This window comes from Cryptococcus neoformans (assembly GCF_000091045.1).
Source record: "Cryptococcus neoformans var. neoformans JEC21 chromosome 7 sequence".
Classification (NCBI taxonomy): Eukaryota; Fungi; Basidiomycota; class Tremellomycetes; order Tremellales; family Cryptococcaceae; genus Cryptococcus; species Cryptococcus deneoformans.
This window is the reverse complement of record NC_006692.1, coordinates 932,221-948,881: the sequence shown is the minus strand read 5'-3', so window position 1 is coordinate 948,881 and position 16,661 is coordinate 932,221. Positions and strand designations below refer to the sequence as shown.

The 16,661-nt window shown below is 49.8% G+C and overlaps 8 protein-coding genes across 10 annotated transcripts in view; 4 read left to right on the top strand and 4 right to left on the bottom strand.

Annotated features, from left to right (window-relative positions):
• Window positions 1–80: 80 nt before the first annotated feature.
• Window positions 81–994, bottom strand: CNG03360 (conserved hypothetical protein). Its single transcript, XM_572065.2, has 4 exons — window positions 854–994; window positions 689–808; window positions 572–634; window positions 81–514 (listed from the first exon to the last, which is right to left on the bottom strand). Exons 1-4 carry the CDS (start codon window positions 979–981, stop codon window positions 178–180), a joined length of 648 nt encoding a protein of 215 aa, XP_572065.2. The 5' UTR covers window positions 982–994; the 3' UTR covers window positions 81–177.
• Window positions 995–1,161: 167 nt separating this feature from the next.
• CNG03350 (hypothetical protein) lies at window positions 1,162–2,358 on the top strand. Its single transcript, XM_572063.2, has 2 exons — window positions 1,162–1,361; window positions 1,413–2,358. Exons 1-2 carry the CDS (start codon window positions 1,175–1,177, stop codon window positions 2,195–2,197), a joined length of 972 nt encoding a protein of 323 aa, XP_572063.1. The 5' UTR covers window positions 1,162–1,174; the 3' UTR covers window positions 2,198–2,358.
• Window positions 2,152–3,570, bottom strand: CNG03340 (conserved hypothetical protein). The gene is made up of 4 exons (XM_572061.2): window positions 3,307–3,570; window positions 3,201–3,239; window positions 2,839–3,138; window positions 2,152–2,771 (listed from the first exon to the last, which is right to left on the bottom strand). The coding sequence occupies exons 1-4, from the start codon at window positions 3,541–3,543 to the stop codon at window positions 2,391–2,393; spliced, it is 957 nt and encodes a 318-aa protein (XP_572061.1). The 5' UTR covers window positions 3,544–3,570; the 3' UTR covers window positions 2,152–2,390.
• Window positions 3,571–3,807: 237 nt separating this feature from the next.
• Window positions 3,808–5,193, top strand: CNG03335 (hypothetical protein). The gene is made up of 6 exons (XM_024658640.1): window positions 3,808–4,130; window positions 4,191–4,460; window positions 4,522–4,599; window positions 4,658–4,812; window positions 4,877–4,988; window positions 5,064–5,193. Exons 1-6 carry the CDS (start codon window positions 3,842–3,844, stop codon window positions 5,087–5,089), a joined length of 930 nt encoding a protein of 309 aa, XP_024514560.1. The 5' UTR covers window positions 3,808–3,841; the 3' UTR covers window positions 5,090–5,193.
• A 1,626-nt stretch (window positions 5,194–6,819) lies between these two features.
• Window positions 6,820–10,099, bottom strand: CNG03330 (mannosyl-oligosaccharide 1,2-alpha-mannosidase, putative). Its single transcript, XM_572059.2, has 6 exons — window positions 9,090–10,099; window positions 8,978–9,029; window positions 7,657–8,928; window positions 7,429–7,599; window positions 7,306–7,370; window positions 6,820–7,249 (listed from the first exon to the last, which is right to left on the bottom strand). The coding sequence occupies exons 1-6, from the start codon at window positions 9,832–9,834 to the stop codon at window positions 6,960–6,962; spliced, it is 2,595 nt and encodes an 864-aa protein (XP_572059.1). The 5' UTR covers window positions 9,835–10,099; the 3' UTR covers window positions 6,820–6,959.
• A 268-nt stretch (window positions 10,100–10,367) lies between these two features.
• CNG03320 (expressed protein) lies at window positions 10,368–13,711 on the bottom strand. The gene is made up of 3 exons (XM_572057.2): window positions 13,376–13,711; window positions 12,000–13,314; window positions 10,368–11,933 (listed from the first exon to the last, which is right to left on the bottom strand). The coding sequence occupies exons 1-3, from the start codon at window positions 13,410–13,412 to the stop codon at window positions 10,688–10,690; spliced, it is 2,598 nt and encodes an 865-aa protein (XP_572057.1). The 5' UTR covers window positions 13,413–13,711; the 3' UTR covers window positions 10,368–10,687.
• A 249-nt stretch (window positions 13,712–13,960) lies between these two features.
• Window positions 13,961–15,996, top strand: CNG03310 (peroxisomal membrane protein, putative). Its single transcript, XM_572055.2, has 11 exons — window positions 13,961–14,226; window positions 14,296–14,306; window positions 14,365–14,419; window positions 14,485–14,602; window positions 14,659–14,760; window positions 14,817–15,031; window positions 15,088–15,258; window positions 15,314–15,334; window positions 15,404–15,476; window positions 15,539–15,636; window positions 15,688–15,996. The coding sequence occupies exons 1-11, from the start codon at window positions 14,170–14,172 to the stop codon at window positions 15,736–15,738; spliced, it is 972 nt and encodes a 323-aa protein (XP_572055.1). The 5' UTR covers window positions 13,961–14,169; the 3' UTR covers window positions 15,739–15,996.
• A 457-nt stretch (window positions 15,997–16,453) lies between these two features.
• CNG03300 (2-nitropropane dioxygenase, putative) overlaps window positions 16,454–16,661 on the top strand; it is a 1,892-nt gene continuing 1,684 nt past the window's right edge. For all 3 annotated transcript variants that reach the window (XM_572052.2, XM_572051.2, XM_572053.1), the window contains exons 1-2: window positions 16,454–16,610; window positions 16,659–16,661. The exon at window positions 16,659–16,661 is cut by the window's right edge and continues 16 nt beyond it. In XM_572052.2, the coding sequence (XP_572052.1) occupies window positions 16,569–16,610; window positions 16,659–16,661 (45 nt within the window). In that variant the 5' untranslated portion in view covers window positions 16,454–16,568. The remainder of the gene's footprint in view (window positions 16,611–16,658) is intronic.

Here is a 16,661-nt window from a genome sequence, read left to right as displayed (position 1 = left end):
GAATTTGAGATGGTTAGGTGGTCTTGGCCGATAGCTTGCCTTCCATCCCTATACGAGAAACACAGGATGTGGAGAAACTGTGATTTTAATATTACATGCAGTAATGATTCAACAAGACAAGTTTATATACCAGGAATCTAGCACTTTACAAAGTTCTAAATACAGTAGTAATACCATCTACTCAGCATTTACATTCTCGCTCATTGATTGTTTCCATTCGACATAATCTTGCCAACTGGCTTCCACCTTGACGCTGCCGTAGATCTTGACGTGCAACCTCTTCCACACTCTATCGCCCACTTTCACTTTGCCCTTGTAGCCGGCTTTGGATATGGCCGACAAGACGGTCTCTTCCTTGGTCCATCCTTGCTCGGGACAAATATGTGGGAGATAAGTGGCAGAGTAGCTGCGGGTATGGTCGGTAGGGTGAGTAAAGGTGATGTGGATGCCATGTTCACCTGGTGTCCAATCAAGCGGGTCGGCGATGGATATGAACGGGGTCAAGAGGGAAACGCTGGAGCAATGCAAAAGTCAATAGGATGGAAGTGATGGAGATCGAGCGATGGCTTACTCGCAAAGAAGCGTGGGCAGCTCGGCCGCTTTGATGGGCGAAAATCGGTGGTCCTTGAGGGCACTGACGAATGCGTCAGTGTGTGATATATATATGATCAAGAACGCGGCCAATCACCTGATCAAGGCGTAGTCTTTAAGCCCTTCCGCAAGGGGCATCGGCAAAAAGTTGCCTATACATCCCCTCAAGACGTGTCTGCGGCCTGGTTTGGCGACATGCCAGGATACAAAGAGGGCGCTGTGTGCCGTCAGCTCAGCATGGGACGAGACGGGGTGCACTGACTAGCTGTCGTGGGGATTGTGGAAGGGCGGGTCCGCCGGGGTTCCGTGCTGGAGATGCGCTGCGAGGACGTCGAATGCCCAGATGGGGTGGAGCGGGGTGCATATGGGGACGAGGGCGGCGGGGGACATCGGGGCAGCGGACAGCGAAAAGACGGGTGGCACAACTCGGCGATCATTCATAAGCCACTCCCACAGCCAGGCGGCGATCCCCGCCCTCCTCGCCTCCCACGTGTCATTTCTGCCCACGCGACGCGACGCGCCGGGCATCGCTGTTGCCCTTCTCCAACGCTCCCCGCCTTGTCCCGCTCCCCCCTCCCCCGCCATGCCCCCCCAGCCACAGCCACAGCGGGACAGCGATGGCTTCCTCATGCCAGCGCGCCCGCCAAAGCGCACACAGCTCCGCCCAGCAAACTCGCTTCCCACCACCGCAGACATCTACGCAGCCAAGCACGGCATTCCTCTCGACGTGCAGATGGCCTTGCAGAACGTAGGACGCCGCGGCCGTGAGAGTGAGTTTCCATGTGCCCAAGCCAAGGCTAATCACTGACGCCTTGTGCCAGGTGTTGCACGGGGCCATCGAAGCTTTGACAGGACCCAGTCCGTCCCGAACCTCGTCATTGGCAGCTCTGCTGCGCCTCCAGCGTCCAGCTTCACCTCGACGCACGATGCCATGCAGCATGCACGAGGCGTGATCAACAAGGAACTCATGCGTGCGCGAGAGCTCCAGCCCTTTGGCTCTACATCCTCGACATCGTCTGATGTCGATGCCCTCGCGTTGGAAGGCGCCGAGGAGCACAAGAGGACGAGGAGACTCGTATTCGGTCCCGACGGCGAGGTCGAGGAGGTTTTCCAGCAAGCGAGTCTCAAGGCTAAAGTCGGCTTTGGAAAAGGTACAAAGAGTGAAGACGCGACGCTTGTCCCCTCGCGGAAGAGGAGGTCTTCCCCGGCCGAGCCGGATGGCAGCGATACAGAAACCGACGATATCGACCAAGATGAGGAAGACGAGCTTCGGCCGTCTGTGACCTTTAACACCGTCGAGTCCGTCTTCCCGCCCGTATTCACCTCCCCTGCAATCACGCATCCCGAGCTTTTCGGTCCCCTCCCCGGGTCAAGCAGCAGCGCCGACGTCCCCGATGTCACGACCACAGCTGCTAGGCCATTCAAGGGGTTGCCTGTCGGAAAAAGGAAACTTGGTTGGCAAAAGGCAGCAAGTGCCCCAGTCATTGGTTTACAAAGGTGGGGAGACATGGACGTCGACGGCGAAGAGGAGACCAAGTTTGAAGCGGAAAACGAGTCGTTGGAGGATGGATTCGAGTTTAACAATTGGGAAGAGGTCGAGTTTTGAGCATACCCCTTTTTTCCTTTGCATTTCATTCTTGTTCCTTGTTGTTATCTTCTAGTCGGTTTGAAAAGTTTTTGACAGCAGCATGACAATTCATCGTACGGTATGGAAATTAAAAAATAAATTAAAATAAAAACAGATAATTAGAACGGCTCTTTCGATACATTTATTACGCAAAAGCATTTGGCTTTTCTATTTACCACCATTTATCAATTCCTAAACCCACATGCGCAATAATACCCTCATCCAAATCTTCCCCAGCATACTCAATCTTGGCCATACTCGCCCCCTTCATTTCATTAAACAACCCGTCCCTGTCATTGGGAACCCTGCTGGCCCCATTCGGGGCGTACACAGGGTGCTTGGCCACGCGGTCGTTCATTTCTTGAGGGAAGAAGATTTGCGTAGTATGCGCATGCGTCGCGTTGGATGAATCGGGGTGGTGGCCCCAAGATGGGGGATGCGTCTTGAGGTGGAGATGGACAGTACGCCCAGGGTACCATCCGGGGTAAATAGTGTGGAACGTGGCGATGCCGTCTTCGTTGGTCTGTTGGAAACCTCGAAGAAAGGTCGAGTTCTAAAAAGAAACATTTGAGCACGCGTCTTTTCGTATAAATAATAGAAACCAGATGGGGCAAACCCACATTGATAGGCTCTTGATGCATAGGACGGTCATGATCGCCCGGTCCGCCTGGGCCATGGGGTCCCTTGCGTGGCCCGCCTGGTCCGCCTGGTCCACCAGGTCCACCAGGTCCTGGCCCTTCTGCAGCTTTACCATACCCAGAATAGACGCCATCTACAGCGTCACATGACCAAATGTCAATCCAAGCGCTGGGAAGAGGCTCGCATGTGGAGTGCGGGAGAGTAGGGTCGGAAAGGTGAGAAGAGACGGAGAAGACGTGGAAGACGAGGGTCAGTGGGATACCGGGCAAACCCTCGGTGATCTTTTGTCATAGTTCTCGTCAGTATCATGCTTCGCCCGAGTACCACAGGGGCGTCATCTTACGTTGCTGCGTTCGATATGGTAATCAAGATAGAATGGACCCTTTGGTAATGATAGGTAGTCAGCTTCCACAATGCACACACGACTCGTTTTATCCCAGTGTACCAACCTCCATGACCTCTGGAGTCAAGACGCAGACACCTCCACAAGAGCCGACACCGCCTCCAATGGCGACATCGCCGTTTATGCGGCCCAAGGTATCCCAGCCAAGCGCGGACTGTCTGTGTGGCCAATCTGGGTGAAGGGCATCGTCGGGGTCCGGGAAGAATACCTGGGGAGCGGGGTTGAGGAGCCTGTCTGCCATGGCGACGGCGGTGACAAGGGGAAGGATGGCGAGAGAACGCATAATGATGAGTGGGAAAGCCTGGGGGGGGGGAAAGGGGGGGGGAGAATATATAGGAAACAGTGCATGGGAACGGGGCTGCGGCGGCCTGCTGAGGAAAAACTACGCCGGGAGACGATAAAATTGTCCATTCCGCAGACACTGCGCACCCATCTCCCCCCGCCCGCCGGCCGAACACGGCGGCCCTCGCCGCTCACCGGGCCGCCCACCTGTCCAGGAACCATGTAAACAAACATCTTCACCTTGATTGTTTCGTTTCACGCAGGCTTATACGAACAGGTATCCACCGCTCGCCCACGCCATGCCCTCCAAGGAAAACACCAGACCACTGCCCAACCCCATGTCCACAAGAAGCTTATCCAAGTCATCCATTCCCAGAACTGCATGCCCGGATACGGCTCCCCTCGGCATTAAGGGCCCCCTCGGCATCAAGGGCATGGCTCTCCTCGACGACTCGGCAAACAAGAGCAATCATCCCCCTGCCAAGGATCAAACGATCAAAGTCGCAAAAAAGGATGATCTCATGGAGAAGAAGATCAAGGGGCTGGAAAAGAGAGTGGACTGCAATGCCCAGGTCAACAGGGATAAAAGTATGTCAAATGTTGTGTATAGTATGGGACTATCACGCCTTACTTATACATGTGTAATAGTCTCTTCTCTGGACAATCGCTTAACGAAACTTGAAGCGCACTACTACAGCAAATTCTCTCAAACCGTAGATACCCCACCAAGGACAGCAGAATCACCTTCCGCTTTGGTCAAAAGCCCCCCAGTACCGGCCCTGAAACGAAAGATGGATGCAGCAATGGAATGGGAAAGGAGTATGATGAGCGGTGAAATAACATTGACCGGTATCGAGGAAGCAGAAGCGAATGACGAGGATGAGGAGACACGGCAAAACGGAGTGCAAGGTCTTCAAGGTAAAGAGCCAAAACAAGTATCCTTGGGAAAAAAAATCTAACGAGTCGTTGTTGTAAATAGAGCTGGGAGGGCTGGTCGGCGATCAACAAACTCAAATTGACCAGTTGAAACAACAAATTTCTCAGCAATCAGAGCAAAGTGGGCCATTTTTAATTGGTCCTGGCACGACATTCCCTGCTGACAATTCCTGTACCAGTCTCCTTCCTTGTCGCCAGCATGACACAATCTCAGCAAACAATCGCTTCTCTCCAATTCGACCTTGATGTTGAACGAGGAAGAATAGCCGATTTTGAGACAAGGCTCGAGGATGTCGAAGACAGCAACGATGTCAGAGACGCCAGTCTTATTTTAGTAAGACCCTTTCTCACCTATTGATTTGTCCGAAGCTGACTTGCTGGTTGATCAATTGTCGCAGACTGACTCTTCATCCTTGCCATCCGCAAGTAAATCTGAAGACGGGAACGAGGAAAAATTCACAAGTTTGATGAAAAGGAAAGCCAGCGAGTATGATGATAGTAGCAAAGAAGGTTAGTGGTGGGGCTTGACGAAAAATCTAAAAAAAAGGTTCTGGTTGATAAAGCTGACGTCTCATACCATGTTAGCATCACGCAAAAGAACAGTACATTGACCTTTTGTTTTCTCTCTTTCTTTTGTTTATGCCTCGTTTCACCGTGTAGAAAGAACCCTCCCGAGTTAGGATCCTGGGAAATGTACCCAATAGCCTCTCAAACAGTTCCTTTCCAACAAAACTTTGTAATGTGTTCCGGTTCGGCATAAGCTTATCGATAGCCACATGATTGTTTGCAAAATGGGCTCCTCCCTGTTGTTTCATGCCCTGCTGAAACCAACTTGCGTCGAAGCAGACCACACATATCGCATAATGGATCAGCCATCGGTGGTGACAGATATACTTCCAGATACATATCAAAGGAAAGGAGCCACTGACTCAAGTGATATGACGTGAAAGGATAGGACTGACTCGACAAAAGCTATATCATCAGAGAAAGCAGCGGTCTTACATGGCTACACCACCATCCAACCCATCACACATCACTCTAACTCTAACTCTACCTCTAACTCTCAGACAACCAAGTGCTCAACGATCGCCACTCTCCGCTCTCTCAATACTACCCAACATCGCCTACTCAGACCACCACTCAATCACGACATTAGTAAATAACCCCTCAACTTCCCCAATCAGAAAATCCTTCACTGCATCATGGCCGCTTGCGTTGTGTCTCTACCCAAACACTCCCATCCTGCTAGATACACCTACCTCGCCTCTCCTCCTTTGACTCCCACCACTCCCACCGCTTCACTTCTCCCATCCGGTACGCTTTCGACGATAGGCCCTTCTCATGTGAACAAGTCTTCATCCATGGACCCTGCGCCTTCTTACGCCGCTCTTCGCGCTCATCATGCTTATGCTCTGCGCTATGTCATTACCATGCTCCGCCGGGAACAAGCCAGCAATCTCTATCTGCCAGGACAAGACGCCGTTTGGAACCACGACCAGATGATCATTGAGCTCGAAAAGGAATTGCACAGTGTTGAAGAGGCACAGAAAAGTTTGGACAAATTCCCCAACTGTTTTGCTCCTGTTTGGTTCCCTAAACCGCACGGCCCGAGGACCCAAGAGGCGGATGAGGAAATCGAGAAACTCCAAGCGGAAAAGGATAAGATCATTGACGAAAAACTGAATCAGCACTTTTCTTTTCTCAAGCAGCTTTTTATTGGCCCCATGACAAAGCAGCAAGCTCGTAATGACCGTTTGCTCAGAGAACAGCTCCGAGAAGGTGACTTTGAAGGCCTATCCGTCCTCTTGCCTAGCGCGAATATGAAAATGCTTTTGGCTGAGCAGCAGAAAAAGGCAGGGGTACCTAGAAAGAACTATGAGCAGCAACGTATGGAAAAGGAGCGAGCCAAGATTGCTGCCTATCTCGAGGAGGCACATCCACAAAGTCCTAGAAAGATCAACATGTCTCTTCCTCACGCCGCGTCCTCCACACCCATGGCAAGAAGTGCTTCTCCCAAACTTTTTGGTCCTCTCACCAAAGAGCAGTACCTTGCTTTGGGTACAGAAGAGACAAGTTTGCGGGATAAAGAAGACCAAAGGATGTTGCACGAGGCACAAAGGCGCCAGCGACAGGTAATACTTGGATGGCTGCACAAACCATGGGACAAGTATGACAAGGAAGCGGCCGCTTTGATGGAAATGATGGCTCAACTTGCAAAGGAACGACTGCTTGTTAAGAAGAAGAGTACCAACCAGGTGGAGCCAAAGGAAAATGAGAAAGTTACTGCAGTAGTACAGTAAATAGGGTTTAGCAGCTTGGAATAGTCGCTTATAAGAAGAGCACGCCACATCTATCAATGCATGTATGAGTCCATAATCATTGTGGTCAGCTACGGCTTTGGTGTGGATACATTCATTGCACATCCTCCTTGATCGACCAGCGATAGGGCGAACTACCCTTCTTCCATCTTCCCTCTTTCAATCACTGATTTAACTTTTTTAAAATCTCTGGAGGAAGTTTCGGAATAACCCCAGGTTTTCCTCCTCCGCCGCCCATTCCTCTTCCGCCGCCTCCCCCAGGAGCATTCTGAGGAGGGGCAGGAAGGAAAGGCAATGAAGCCCGCTCAATGACCTCAAGACGGGCAAACTTTTGGGCATTGGTACCTTGTCCTCGCACTCCAAGATCCTGTGAAGGAGGGGGTGACCAAAAGCGAGTGTGAGTCGTGTGAGCTTTAGGATCAAGCTTGGGGTTGGTGAGGAAAGGATGGGCCTCTGAAGACGATCAGTCAGCTTCTCGGTGGGGGCCTGGCAAAAACTACAGAACTCACCCGTGTTGAGCACATAGTCATCCAAAGAAAGGACATCCGGCTCTGATTGAAGTAGGAAATGATATCTAAGACGGACTTGTAAGTGTACTTCCAGGTACTATATTTTTGCAAGCAGAAACCTACTTGAACGTTTCCGCCAGAGCAAAGCTTTCCATGTTGTCACCGAATCTTACAGGCAACTTTGTGACATCTTCGACACTACTGAATCCCCCATCCACTGTGGAAGCGTTCATCCATGATGTAAACATCTTCCATCCCTTCTCTTGCCATTTACGATCGCCAGTGATACGATACCTGCAGCGGAGGAGTGAGTGCTTTTCAGATGCGAACCAATAAAAAAAAAAAACTTACATGTAAAATATCGACTCAATGGTTTCAGGTCGGTTGAGGCCTCGGGTCGATACTTTTCTGGCGCCGGTAGGCGTGCCTTTCAGTCTCTGGGCATATTTGATAGGTGTCTGTCCGTTCTTCTTTTTCTCGCGATCGGTGTATAAAACGGGCTCATTGTCCTCAGTCCACCTTAAGACACCGTTTCTATCCCTGTACATCCCATCTCTGTCTTTAGATTCGTCCTCGCTGAAAATCAGGGGGTGGTGCCTACCGCCACCAGATATCGAAACATTCTCGTACATGGCCGAGGTTTCATGGGGAGCATACCATTCGACAACTTCAGGCTGAAGACCAGTTGGCGTATCTGCTGAGAGCCAATAGCACGATGCGGTGACTCTCTCAGCATCCCGCATGTCACCAGGCCTGTCCAGAAGTTTCGCTCCAAGACCAAGCATAGCACCGATGAAGCATGTGAGATGTTCGAGCTCTGGAATGAGTCTCCCATTCTCAAGCTTACCAACTGCTAGAATATTGCGACCGGGTACAATGTCAATGTCGACATACAGGGTCTCCTTGGCTTTGTCAATTGAGCGCTCATATACATCTCGCCACACTTGTGAGACTTCGCTAGTGCCCAAAAGTTTGTACGTCTTGATAAGGTACTCGTAATAAGAATCGGCAAGGCCACCAAAGGTGAGGCCGCCGTGCATCGAAGTGGTCAGAGGAGCATCGGGTTGGAACCACATAGGAATCAGAGGAGAATGGGTGCCGCGGGGGATAACTCGTTCATGGATATAATCCATCGCTCTTTGTGCGAGATCGAACCATTTACGATCTTTGGTTATTTGAGACAAGCGAATGAGCTCAAGCGACATACTGCCTACTTCGGCCAACGAAACAGTGCCCAGCCGAATCATCTCATCTTTTGTACCAGGGTCCATCCGGCCGGCCGGTAGACCTGAGCCTGTCTTGAAAGCGGTGCTCAGAATATCTGCCAGATCTACAGCCCTTTCAAGAAGAAGATCATCGCCGGAAAGGTCATAAGCTCCAAGAAGACCGCCAAGGTACCTGATACCGGTCTCAAATACAGCCAGACCGACAGTTTTATCACGATTGAGAGCATACACCTCACCGCTGCCGCTTAGTTCCTCCGAAACGTATCCGTCGTTCCAATCGCGCCCATTAACCCAATGGAAATTGAGCTGATTAACATGTGGGCGACATAGATTGTACTCATTTGAAAAGCCCATAAGAAGCAACGTGTCAAGAGAGTCGACAATGGTAGCCCCCCAGCTACATCATACAATCAGCACTTATTCAAAAGTGTAGTAAGGAATCTTACCCATTGAAGGGATCTGAATGTGTCAACGAAACTGGTCTGACTTCGTCGTGTCCTATTCGTATATTTTGTCAGCTCTATTAGATGCAATGTACCAGTCACTGCTTAAACTTACCCCAAGCATGGCGTTTATAAGCTTCCCAGGCATGTTTGAAACCTCTCTTCACCGCTTCCTTCCTTTCCTCCCTGACCTTTCTATCATTCTCGCTTTCCCAACGGTCCCTTCCACCGGCGAACCCTTCCCACTGGACTCTTTTCATCTCTCCTTTGGGCTGATCCCAGACCGTTGGTCCACTCCATTTTTGGGACCATGCATCCTCTGGCATGCTATTGGAATGCTCTTCAGGCAGATCCGGTGGCTGAGAAATGATCAAACGAAGATCGGAATCGGGATATATCTTTTCTTCGGGCAGCTCGGACTCGGAGACGTTGAGATAAGGGAAGATGGAAGGTGCGCGTGGAAGGAGGTCGACATCTGGGTGCATGGGCGTGATGGGCTGTTGCCATCCCTTGACAAAGTGGTTCCCGTGGGCGTCGACAATGTAGTCACTGTAAGTGGGGCTCTCACTTTTGTCGTCTGAAGGTTTCGAACCGGCCCTCGAATCATCGCCTTCCGCATCCCAAGATCCACCATGACCCCATGCCGTTTCGTCTTTGTTACTGGTCATATAGTACAGTATCACTACGCATATCAACAAGCCGCCCAGGATCCATCTTGGCTTCCTCGGCACAAGCATATGACGGGCTAATGAGGACGGGGATGAAGGGAGGCCTTTCTCAGGGTCCGAGTACGAGGAAGGATAGGCGGGGGCGTACGGCATGTTGCGGCCTGTAGGCTTGGGGGAAAGAGAGCGACCCATTGGTTGCCGCGCGGTATGTGGGGGCTTGGCACAAAAAGACTGACTAAAAAGGAGAGCAAGGGGTGGTAACGATATAAAAACCCGTGCAGCGAGATGGTGAGGCGATGAACACGACAGCGCTTTCAGTCTTTTCAGCGATGGATATGCACGCTGTCCACCATATGCAACGCTCTCGTCGCGTGATCGTCGGTTTGCCGCGCTCGACGTGTATTAAATGAAGGCCAATTGCTGCTGCTGCTGGACCCTGGCACGTACGACGTCTTGCTATGTAAGGATGGTCAAACTGTTCGCTGTTACTTCCGCGCGTTCGGAATTGTATTTTGGCCGGCTATGCGTCGATGGCGGCGGCCGCCGCAGAGTGGGGAGCTGCATCATCCACCATCCATCGAGACGGTTGAAGAGCGGAAGCAGATGAGCCACGCACCACTATACCCCGTAGTAGATTGAGCCGTTCCCGGTAATTTCATAATAAGAAGCTGATGGATTATTACGCAAATGAAGGAACGTGTGACGGATAGAGCTATCATTATTGGATGCAACTTAATTAATTATCATTAGAGAGCGGCAATGTCCACTATATACAACAACAGTATTTACAGAATGTTAAGGCAGAAATGTTAGGTTCACGACGATGCAAGGACCGAAGAAGAAACCCCGAACCTGGAAACGACAAGACTTTCTACTACAGTGCAGTGGCTACTATGGCAGTGGCATTACTGATTATTTGCGACTTCTAGGTACTTCTTTATAGAGGATGAGGCCGAGTGGAGATGATCTGGTGATCCGGAAACTAAACGACGCAGGCTGAATGACTCTTTGTTTGCGCAAATTTCCTCGCATTACGGGTGTAGTGTCAGCTGATCATATGTCTGATAACCTGTTGATCTCTTCCGTCGTCCCCAGTTCTCGCCCTCTCTGAAGGCGGTCGTACCTCTTGCCGCCAATTATCTATGTTTGAAGCGGGGGAGGAGAATACTCCATTGCCTTCTAACACGTTGAGATTAGGCATCGATGGTGTGCTTGAGTTCAAGAGCGGCTGTGGCAAGCCCAAAGGCATATGGCCGGGTACGCCCCACATCATGTATGGGTTAGGAGCGCCGATCCCAGTTCCTACGCGGTTGACATCGTTCTGAATGTCGCCCCACATCCCGCCGACCATGTGACTCTGCGCCATTCTTCGTTGAACAGCCTCGACATGCTTGAACCCAAGGGGAAGCTCATCTTCGATGATTTCCGCCCGGCTAGGAGGTGTGAGACCTTTAGCTTGGGCTTGGCGTACAGCAAGCGGGAGGTCGTCTTCGTCTTCGTCATATCCATCGGCCGAAGGGGATGGTTGAAGTCTTGATGGAGCCGTTATTTCGCTTGCCGCGTCGCCTTTCGTGGAAGGTGCGCTAGAATATTTGAGCGCAAGTTGGGAAAGAGGAACTTCTTCTTCTGAATCTGTGAGGGGAGGTGATATAGAAGGAGTAAACTCTGTTTTATTGCCCGCGGATGAGCTTTCCTTTGAAGGGGTCGAGCGACGAGCAATCTTTGAAAGAGGCACGTCTTCATCAGAATATCTGTCGGAGAGTGGCGAAGGAGATTGGTCTTGTAGAAGAGACTGGTCTTCTTCAGGTTCCTGGCCAGATGCGATAGGTGGGATTAACTGATGCCTTGCCAAGGAATTATCTTCTATATGTGCTTTGTCTTCTCTCAGGTCGACTGTTGTACCTATCGCACCGTGCTCATCATCCTCCTTGTCTTCCTTTCTCAAATCTTTGGATACACGGCGGGTCTCACCCTCTCCTGACATGGCACCTTCGTCCAGCCTAGACTTGAGCTTGGTCATTTCCGATTCCCAAACATGATCCACTCCAAAAACAGAGCGTCCTTTCGCATCTCTGTGATTGGAATCACTTGGACTCATATGTTGACCACCATCAATAGTGTCTGACTGTATCAGCGGTCGATCTTTAGAGGAGTGGAAAGTAGATGGACGACTTTTTGTAGAATGACTAGGATCCACGATCAAGTCCGAGCTCGGAGGAGCCAAAGACGAAGGTTCAAAGAACATGGTCGAGCGACTCATCATCGCAGGTCTAAAATCGCCTGTGAAGACCCTGTCGTAGACGAAGAACGTGTCAGCCAGCTAGATAGCTTTTTCTCAAGGACGCATAGAAATTTACCTCCGCTTCCCTTTCATCATAGCTTTCCTGGCTTCAAGCTCGTCTATCAAGCTTTTCCCATACAGCTTCCCGGAGCGCCGCTGGATTGCATCGATTGTAATATCTTTGCTTGAAACACCTATTTCGCCTTCAATCTCAGAGCTCCCCACAAAATACTCTTCATCCTCCCTCTTCCCGTCGACTAGCAAACTACTCCTAAATGTTTTCTGACTAAGACTCAAAGGCAGTCCGGGCCTACGCCCTTTGGTTTTCGCTTCGGCTGGAAGAGGCTTATCACCTCGAACAAAGCCATCAGGGACCTTTACGTCAGGATGCAGGGATTCAGAATCGGCCAAGGGGCTAGGCATAACCAAAACGTTCGGCCGCAGGGATCTCCGGCTGATTTGTGTCACAGCAGAAGTGCTGTATCGAGGGGGCATTAGAGGGCGTCCAAACTGCTTGGCTGTGGGGATCTCGCTATAGTCTGGCATTGGTTCAGTCAGAGAATTCTCAATTTTTGAAGAGGCTGACCACCGCCGTGGTACGTTTGTAGAAGATAATGTGAAGCCATTAGGTAATTTAGAGCCCATTGCAAGCCCATTTGCAGAGTTGAGGCTAGATCTGTGCCGCTCTTCAGGATCAAATCTTGACCCGGTTTGCCGCCCAAGAGCAGGCAAGGCAAAGGGATTAGGTTCTGAGTCATTGGGAATATTTCTTTCTTTGAAGGTATCGAGTTCCTGTCTTGCTGTGATGGGTCTAAGGGTAGCAATCGGTGAAGACGAGTTGGGAAGAGGAGTCGTGCCGTCTTGGAGACCCATGGCGGTGTGTCGTCCCAGGGCTAGATCGAGGTTCTGGGGCTCTGCCCAAGCTTGGCGAGTCCTGTACTGATCCAGTGACGCCCTTCTTCCGCTGTTGTCTCTCAGACCAGAAGGGGAATTGTCATCCTTAAGGGCAAGAGGTTTGGAGGCCCTTTGAGCAGAAAGCATCGAGAGTGGTTGCGAGATGGCACGTTGTCTAGGTCTGACTGGCTCGGAAACGAGATGTGAAGGCAGTCCCCAGTCACCGACATCGATGTCCACATTATCGGCAATATTTTCTTCCGGATCTTCAGTAATTCCCTTGTATGATCGCGGCGCTGGATGTTTTTCGTTGTTATTTGAAGTACCCGTTTCTTGACATGAAACACCGGGCAATACTGGAGGTGGTTGAGCTAGGATTTTGCGGCGACGCTCCTCCTGCTGAGTCTGTATGAAAGGTGTGAAGATGGCGGAGTCTCTCCAGTTGCGAGGAGGTTGAGATGGAATATTGGCCACCAGGTCATCGTCATTATCGTATTCTAACCAAGAAGATAGTAAGTGTCTATTTATATGTGACAAAGGCTGTGATAACTGACTCACCAATCAGAGCAGCGGCTAGCTGGATGCGTGAAAGCATAGTGAAATGGGACAGACGACAGCAATTGTCGAGCTGACGTAAGTATATTGATGGGGGCAATGGTGTATACACGGAGAAGGATGCTGAGAGTTGGGAAATGAAGATGATGTGAGGCGCTGCATGAAAAGGGTTGCGTGTAACTAGTGATCTTTGATTTTCATACGGGTCGATCCATGTGTCCAGTGCTTTCTCCGTGACGGCTGGGAACACAGATCTGATGGAATTTGGAACGTCTCCTCTTCCCTCCCACAGCGGGCTGCGGACGGAGCTGATACTGGCGTCTGACGGCTGGTGGTATCAGATGTTTGTCTTCCCGACTCCTGAACTCGGCGGTCCGAGCTACATCCAGTTCTGTGATCCTGCTAAACGCCATTACGTAATAATTCCCGGTTACTTTAAACCCCATCTATTAGCCGATGCGTAGGTGTGATAGGAGGACGATACATCATAAGGCAGTTGCCGGTGGGTCGCCGTGTAATTATCATTAGGCAATAATATATAGCAGACATCGTGACCAGGCAGGGAGATAGTATGTAGCAGTAACACACCTACAATTACCGCACACCTCACTGCTTTTTCGTTCTTCTTTTTCCAGATCATCATAACTTGCCGTCCGTTCGTGCAGTCTTAAAACAGCTTCGCATCTATCCCCAGGAATTTCCTCCCATAACATCAAACTCTGTGAAAAATCAAACAGGCAATAATCGCCCATTTTTCTGCTTCTCCCCACAATAAGCCATTCTCCCAGGATCTCAACATGGGCGACTCTGTTATTCATGCTTTTGCAGGCTCCGTGGGAGGATGCGCTGCGATGGTAAGTCGATCTCTCATTGTGATCATATCAATCATCGTGCTACAGTCACTGATCACTTGTCACTCGCAGGCACTGACCTAGTGAGCACTATTGTCGCTACTGAGGACGTGGATCTACGGTTGATTGTCTTTCATTAAGCCCACTGGTAACCCTTTCCACTCGCGCCGCTGTTCAAACCAAGAAGGAACACATCGTGGGTCTCCATCGTCTTCGTACCAATCATTTTACAGAAACATCGCTTACATTGACTTCCGTCAGACCGCCAAAGAAGCGCTGTCCAAAGCCTACGGAGAGGAAGGTATAGCAGGATTGTATTCAGGTCTGGGCAGTTCTCTTTTTGGTATTGCCCTCACGAATGGCGTTTACTATGCTTTTTGTGAGTTTATAGAAAGGTTATTCAGCTGCATCTAGTGAATATCTGACTATTGGTAGACGAAGAGATGCGTTCAGCTTTGATTCGTCGTAGAAGTAAAACCCCAGCCTCCAACGGTGGTTTAACTACTATAGAAGGCATCTTTGCTGGCTTGGTAGCAGGTAAGCAACTTGATTCCATCCTCGAGCAGGATGTAGCTTACCTGGGATCCTTGCAGGCTCGATCACTACGATTGCCACTAACCCTGTCTGGACTATACAGACTGCTCAAGCTACATATACTGCAGACCCTTCGTCTAAGGCAGATGGGAAGCCAGATATCAAGCCATCAGCCGCGCAAGTAGCTAAGGGCATAATCGAGAAAGAAGGTATCAAGGGTTTATGGCGAGGTATCGGACCCGCTTTGGTGCTGGTTGTCAACCCAGTGATTCAGGTAATTATTAACTCCTGCCCTGGATGCGGAGTATACTAAGAACTCACCGCGAGTAGTATACCACGTTTGAAAGACTAGTGGCTGCTCTCCTTAGGTACAGATTCCTATCGCATGGTGCCACTCCTGTTGGGAAAACAGCTTTGGGCAGAAGCTCGCTCAGTGATTGGGACTTTTTCATTCTGGGTGCGGCAAGCAAGCTCGTTGCGACCAGCTGTACATATCCATACGTGAGCTAAATTGCTCCTCCCTTACTGTAATATCGCAAACTGAAATCGGTGTCAGATCGTGGTCAAGTCCCGTCTTGTATGTGTCACAAGCTCCTGTATAGCTTGGATAATACGTTATCATGGATACTGCTTACGTGAACTCTAGCAAGCTGCCACCCACCAATACAAGTCTTCTTTAAGAGCAATTTTGCACATTCTACGAGCCGAAGGAGTCTCCGGTAGGTCAAAGAGAAATCATCAGACTTTTTTTAGAAACTTACATGTCTTTGACGTTTTCCAGGCCTGTACGCTGGGCTGACACTCAAGCTCCTTCAATCGGTTCTCACGGCTGCTTTCATGTTTGTAGCCCAGCGACGTATCTATGAGCTGGTGAAATATGTCAGTAAATGCACTGTAACTTACAATACAAAGCTGACAACCTATCTTCAGCTGTTGAGCCTCTCTGTTCGTAAACGAAAAGCTGTTTTAGCGTTAGGTTAATCGGATCGATTTATGGAATGCTTCACATAAGGCGAATACAATATGTAGCTTTAACGTGGATCAAAGGGCCTACAATGAACGGAACTGTCTGTGAACATCTTCGATATGGGTTATTAGCGTCTTCATTACAAATATATGGATAACGATGTTAATAGTGACAGTGTGTGAGAGTTTTGATCAGACATGTTTTTTTGCTTTTTTTGGACAGACTACTCGTATTATACAAGATACCGACATTTTCTGTGTGCATGAATCGCAGGAAGTTATCATCGTCGTAGTCTCCTGTTCTGGTGTTCAGTCTGTCCAAGTTCTTGGATCTCACCAATCACTTGCCCATTAGACTGTAGTCAGTACCTACCACCGGTCGGTTATCATTCCTCCAACCAGGAGCATCTAGACAAGTATAGCTTTAGCTTTACCAGTACATGGGGATACCAATTCTACTACCATCATTACTAGAAGACCACTTCGTCGCATGATCGTGGTAATGCAATAAAAGTACTACTATAGGTTGTATAAGTAAGTGATATTCCACAAAAAAGTGTATATATGCAACCGACGAACGGACACTTGGACAGACTTTTTCGTCGTCACCATTCTCCGGTTAACACACCCGGCGATATCCGGGGACTGGTTACAAGCAACATCTTCCGAGCGGTGCGAGTATATAAATACTTATTGATACGAGCGCTGATCCCATGTATAATGTACAATACAGCTGCACCATTCACTCTACCCATATACATTGACCACGCTTGACTACTATAGGTGGTGCTAAACTAGAAGTCAGCATTTAGACGGAAATCGACAACACAGAGCGATTAGCGGCAATGCCCATAGTCACAGAGTTCACGCGTCTGTTAGGTATCAAGGTAAGATGGACTATAATTTTAGGTCGCGACTGACTGACAATTAAATAGTAC

Excerpts from the sequence above, each read along its gene's own strand:
- CNG03350 (XM_572063.2), top strand. The coding sequence starts at position 1,175 with ATGCCCCCCCAGCCACAGCCACAGCGGGACAGCGATGGCTTCCTCATG. Across the intron at positions 1,362-1,412 it reads AGGACGCCGCGGCCGTGAGA|GTGTTGCACGGGGCCATCGA; the intron begins GTGAGTTTCCAT and ends GCCTTGTGCCAG.
- CNG03320 (XM_572057.2), bottom strand. The coding sequence starts at position 13,412 with ATGCTTTCACGCATCCAGCTAGCCGCTGCTCTGATTG. Across the intron at positions 13,315-13,375 it reads GCTAGCCGCTGCTCTGATTG|AATACGATAATGACGATGAC; the intron begins GTGAGTCAGTTA and ends CTTCTTGGTTAG. Across the intron at positions 11,934-11,999 it reads ATGATGAAAGGGAAGCGGAG|GGTCTTCACAGGCGATTTTA; the intron begins GTAAATTTCTAT and ends CGTCTACGACAG.
- CNG03360 (XM_572065.2), bottom strand. The coding sequence starts at position 981 with ATGTCCCCCGCCGCCCTCGTCCCCATATGCACCCCGCTCCACCCCATC. Across the intron at positions 635-688 it reads AAAGACTACGCCTTGATCAG|TGCCCTCAAGGACCACCGAT; the intron begins GTGATTGGCCGC and ends CGCATTCGTCAG. Across the intron at positions 515-571 it reads CTGCCCACGCTTCTTTGCGA|CGTTTCCCTCTTGACCCCGT; the intron begins GTAAGCCATCGC and ends GCATTGCTCCAG.
- CNG03330 (XM_572059.2), bottom strand. The coding sequence starts at position 9,834 with ATGGGTCGCTCTCTTTCCCCCAAGCCTACAGGCCGCAACATGCCGTAC. Across the intron at positions 8,929-8,977 it reads CATTCAGATCCCTTCAATGG|CTGGGGGGCTACCATTGTCG; the intron begins GTAAGATTCCTT and ends TGTATGATGTAG. Across the intron at positions 7,371-7,428 it reads GCTCTGGCGGAAACGTTCAA|ATATCATTTCCTACTTCAAT; the intron begins GTAGGTTTCTGC and ends AGTCCGTCTTAG.
- CNG03340 (XM_572061.2), bottom strand. The coding sequence starts at position 3,543 with ATGCGTTCTCTCGCCATCCTTCCCCTTGTCACCGCCGTCGCCATGGCA. Across the intron at positions 3,240-3,306 it reads TGACTCCAGAGGTCATGGAG|GGTCCATTCTATCTTGATTA; the intron begins GTTGGTACACTG and ends TCATTACCAAAG. Across the intron at positions 3,139-3,200 it reads ACCATATCGAACGCAGCAAC|ATCACCGAGGGTTTGCCCGG; the intron begins GTAAGATGACGC and ends CTATGACAAAAG.
- CNG03310 (XM_572055.2), top strand. The coding sequence starts at position 14,170 with ATGGGCGACTCTGTTATTCATGCTTTTGCAGGCTCCGTGGGAGGATGC. Across the intron at positions 15,335-15,403 it reads TCGTGGTCAAGTCCCGTCTT|CAAGCTGCCACCCACCAATA; the intron begins GTATGTGTCACA and ends CGTGAACTCTAG. Across the intron at positions 15,637-15,687 it reads TCTATGAGCTGGTGAAATAT|CTGTTGAGCCTCTCTGTTCG; the intron begins GTCAGTAAATGC and ends ACCTATCTTCAG.
- CNG03335 (XM_024658640.1), top strand. The coding sequence starts at position 3,842 with ATGCCCTCCAAGGAAAACACCAGACCACTGCCCAACCCCATGTCCACA. Across the intron at positions 4,131-4,190 it reads CCAGGTCAACAGGGATAAAA|TCTCTTCTCTGGACAATCGC; the intron begins GTATGTCAAATG and ends CATGTGTAATAG. Across the intron at positions 4,600-4,657 it reads TTCTCAGCAATCAGAGCAAA|TCTCCTTCCTTGTCGCCAGC; the intron begins GTGGGCCATTTT and ends TTCCTGTACCAG.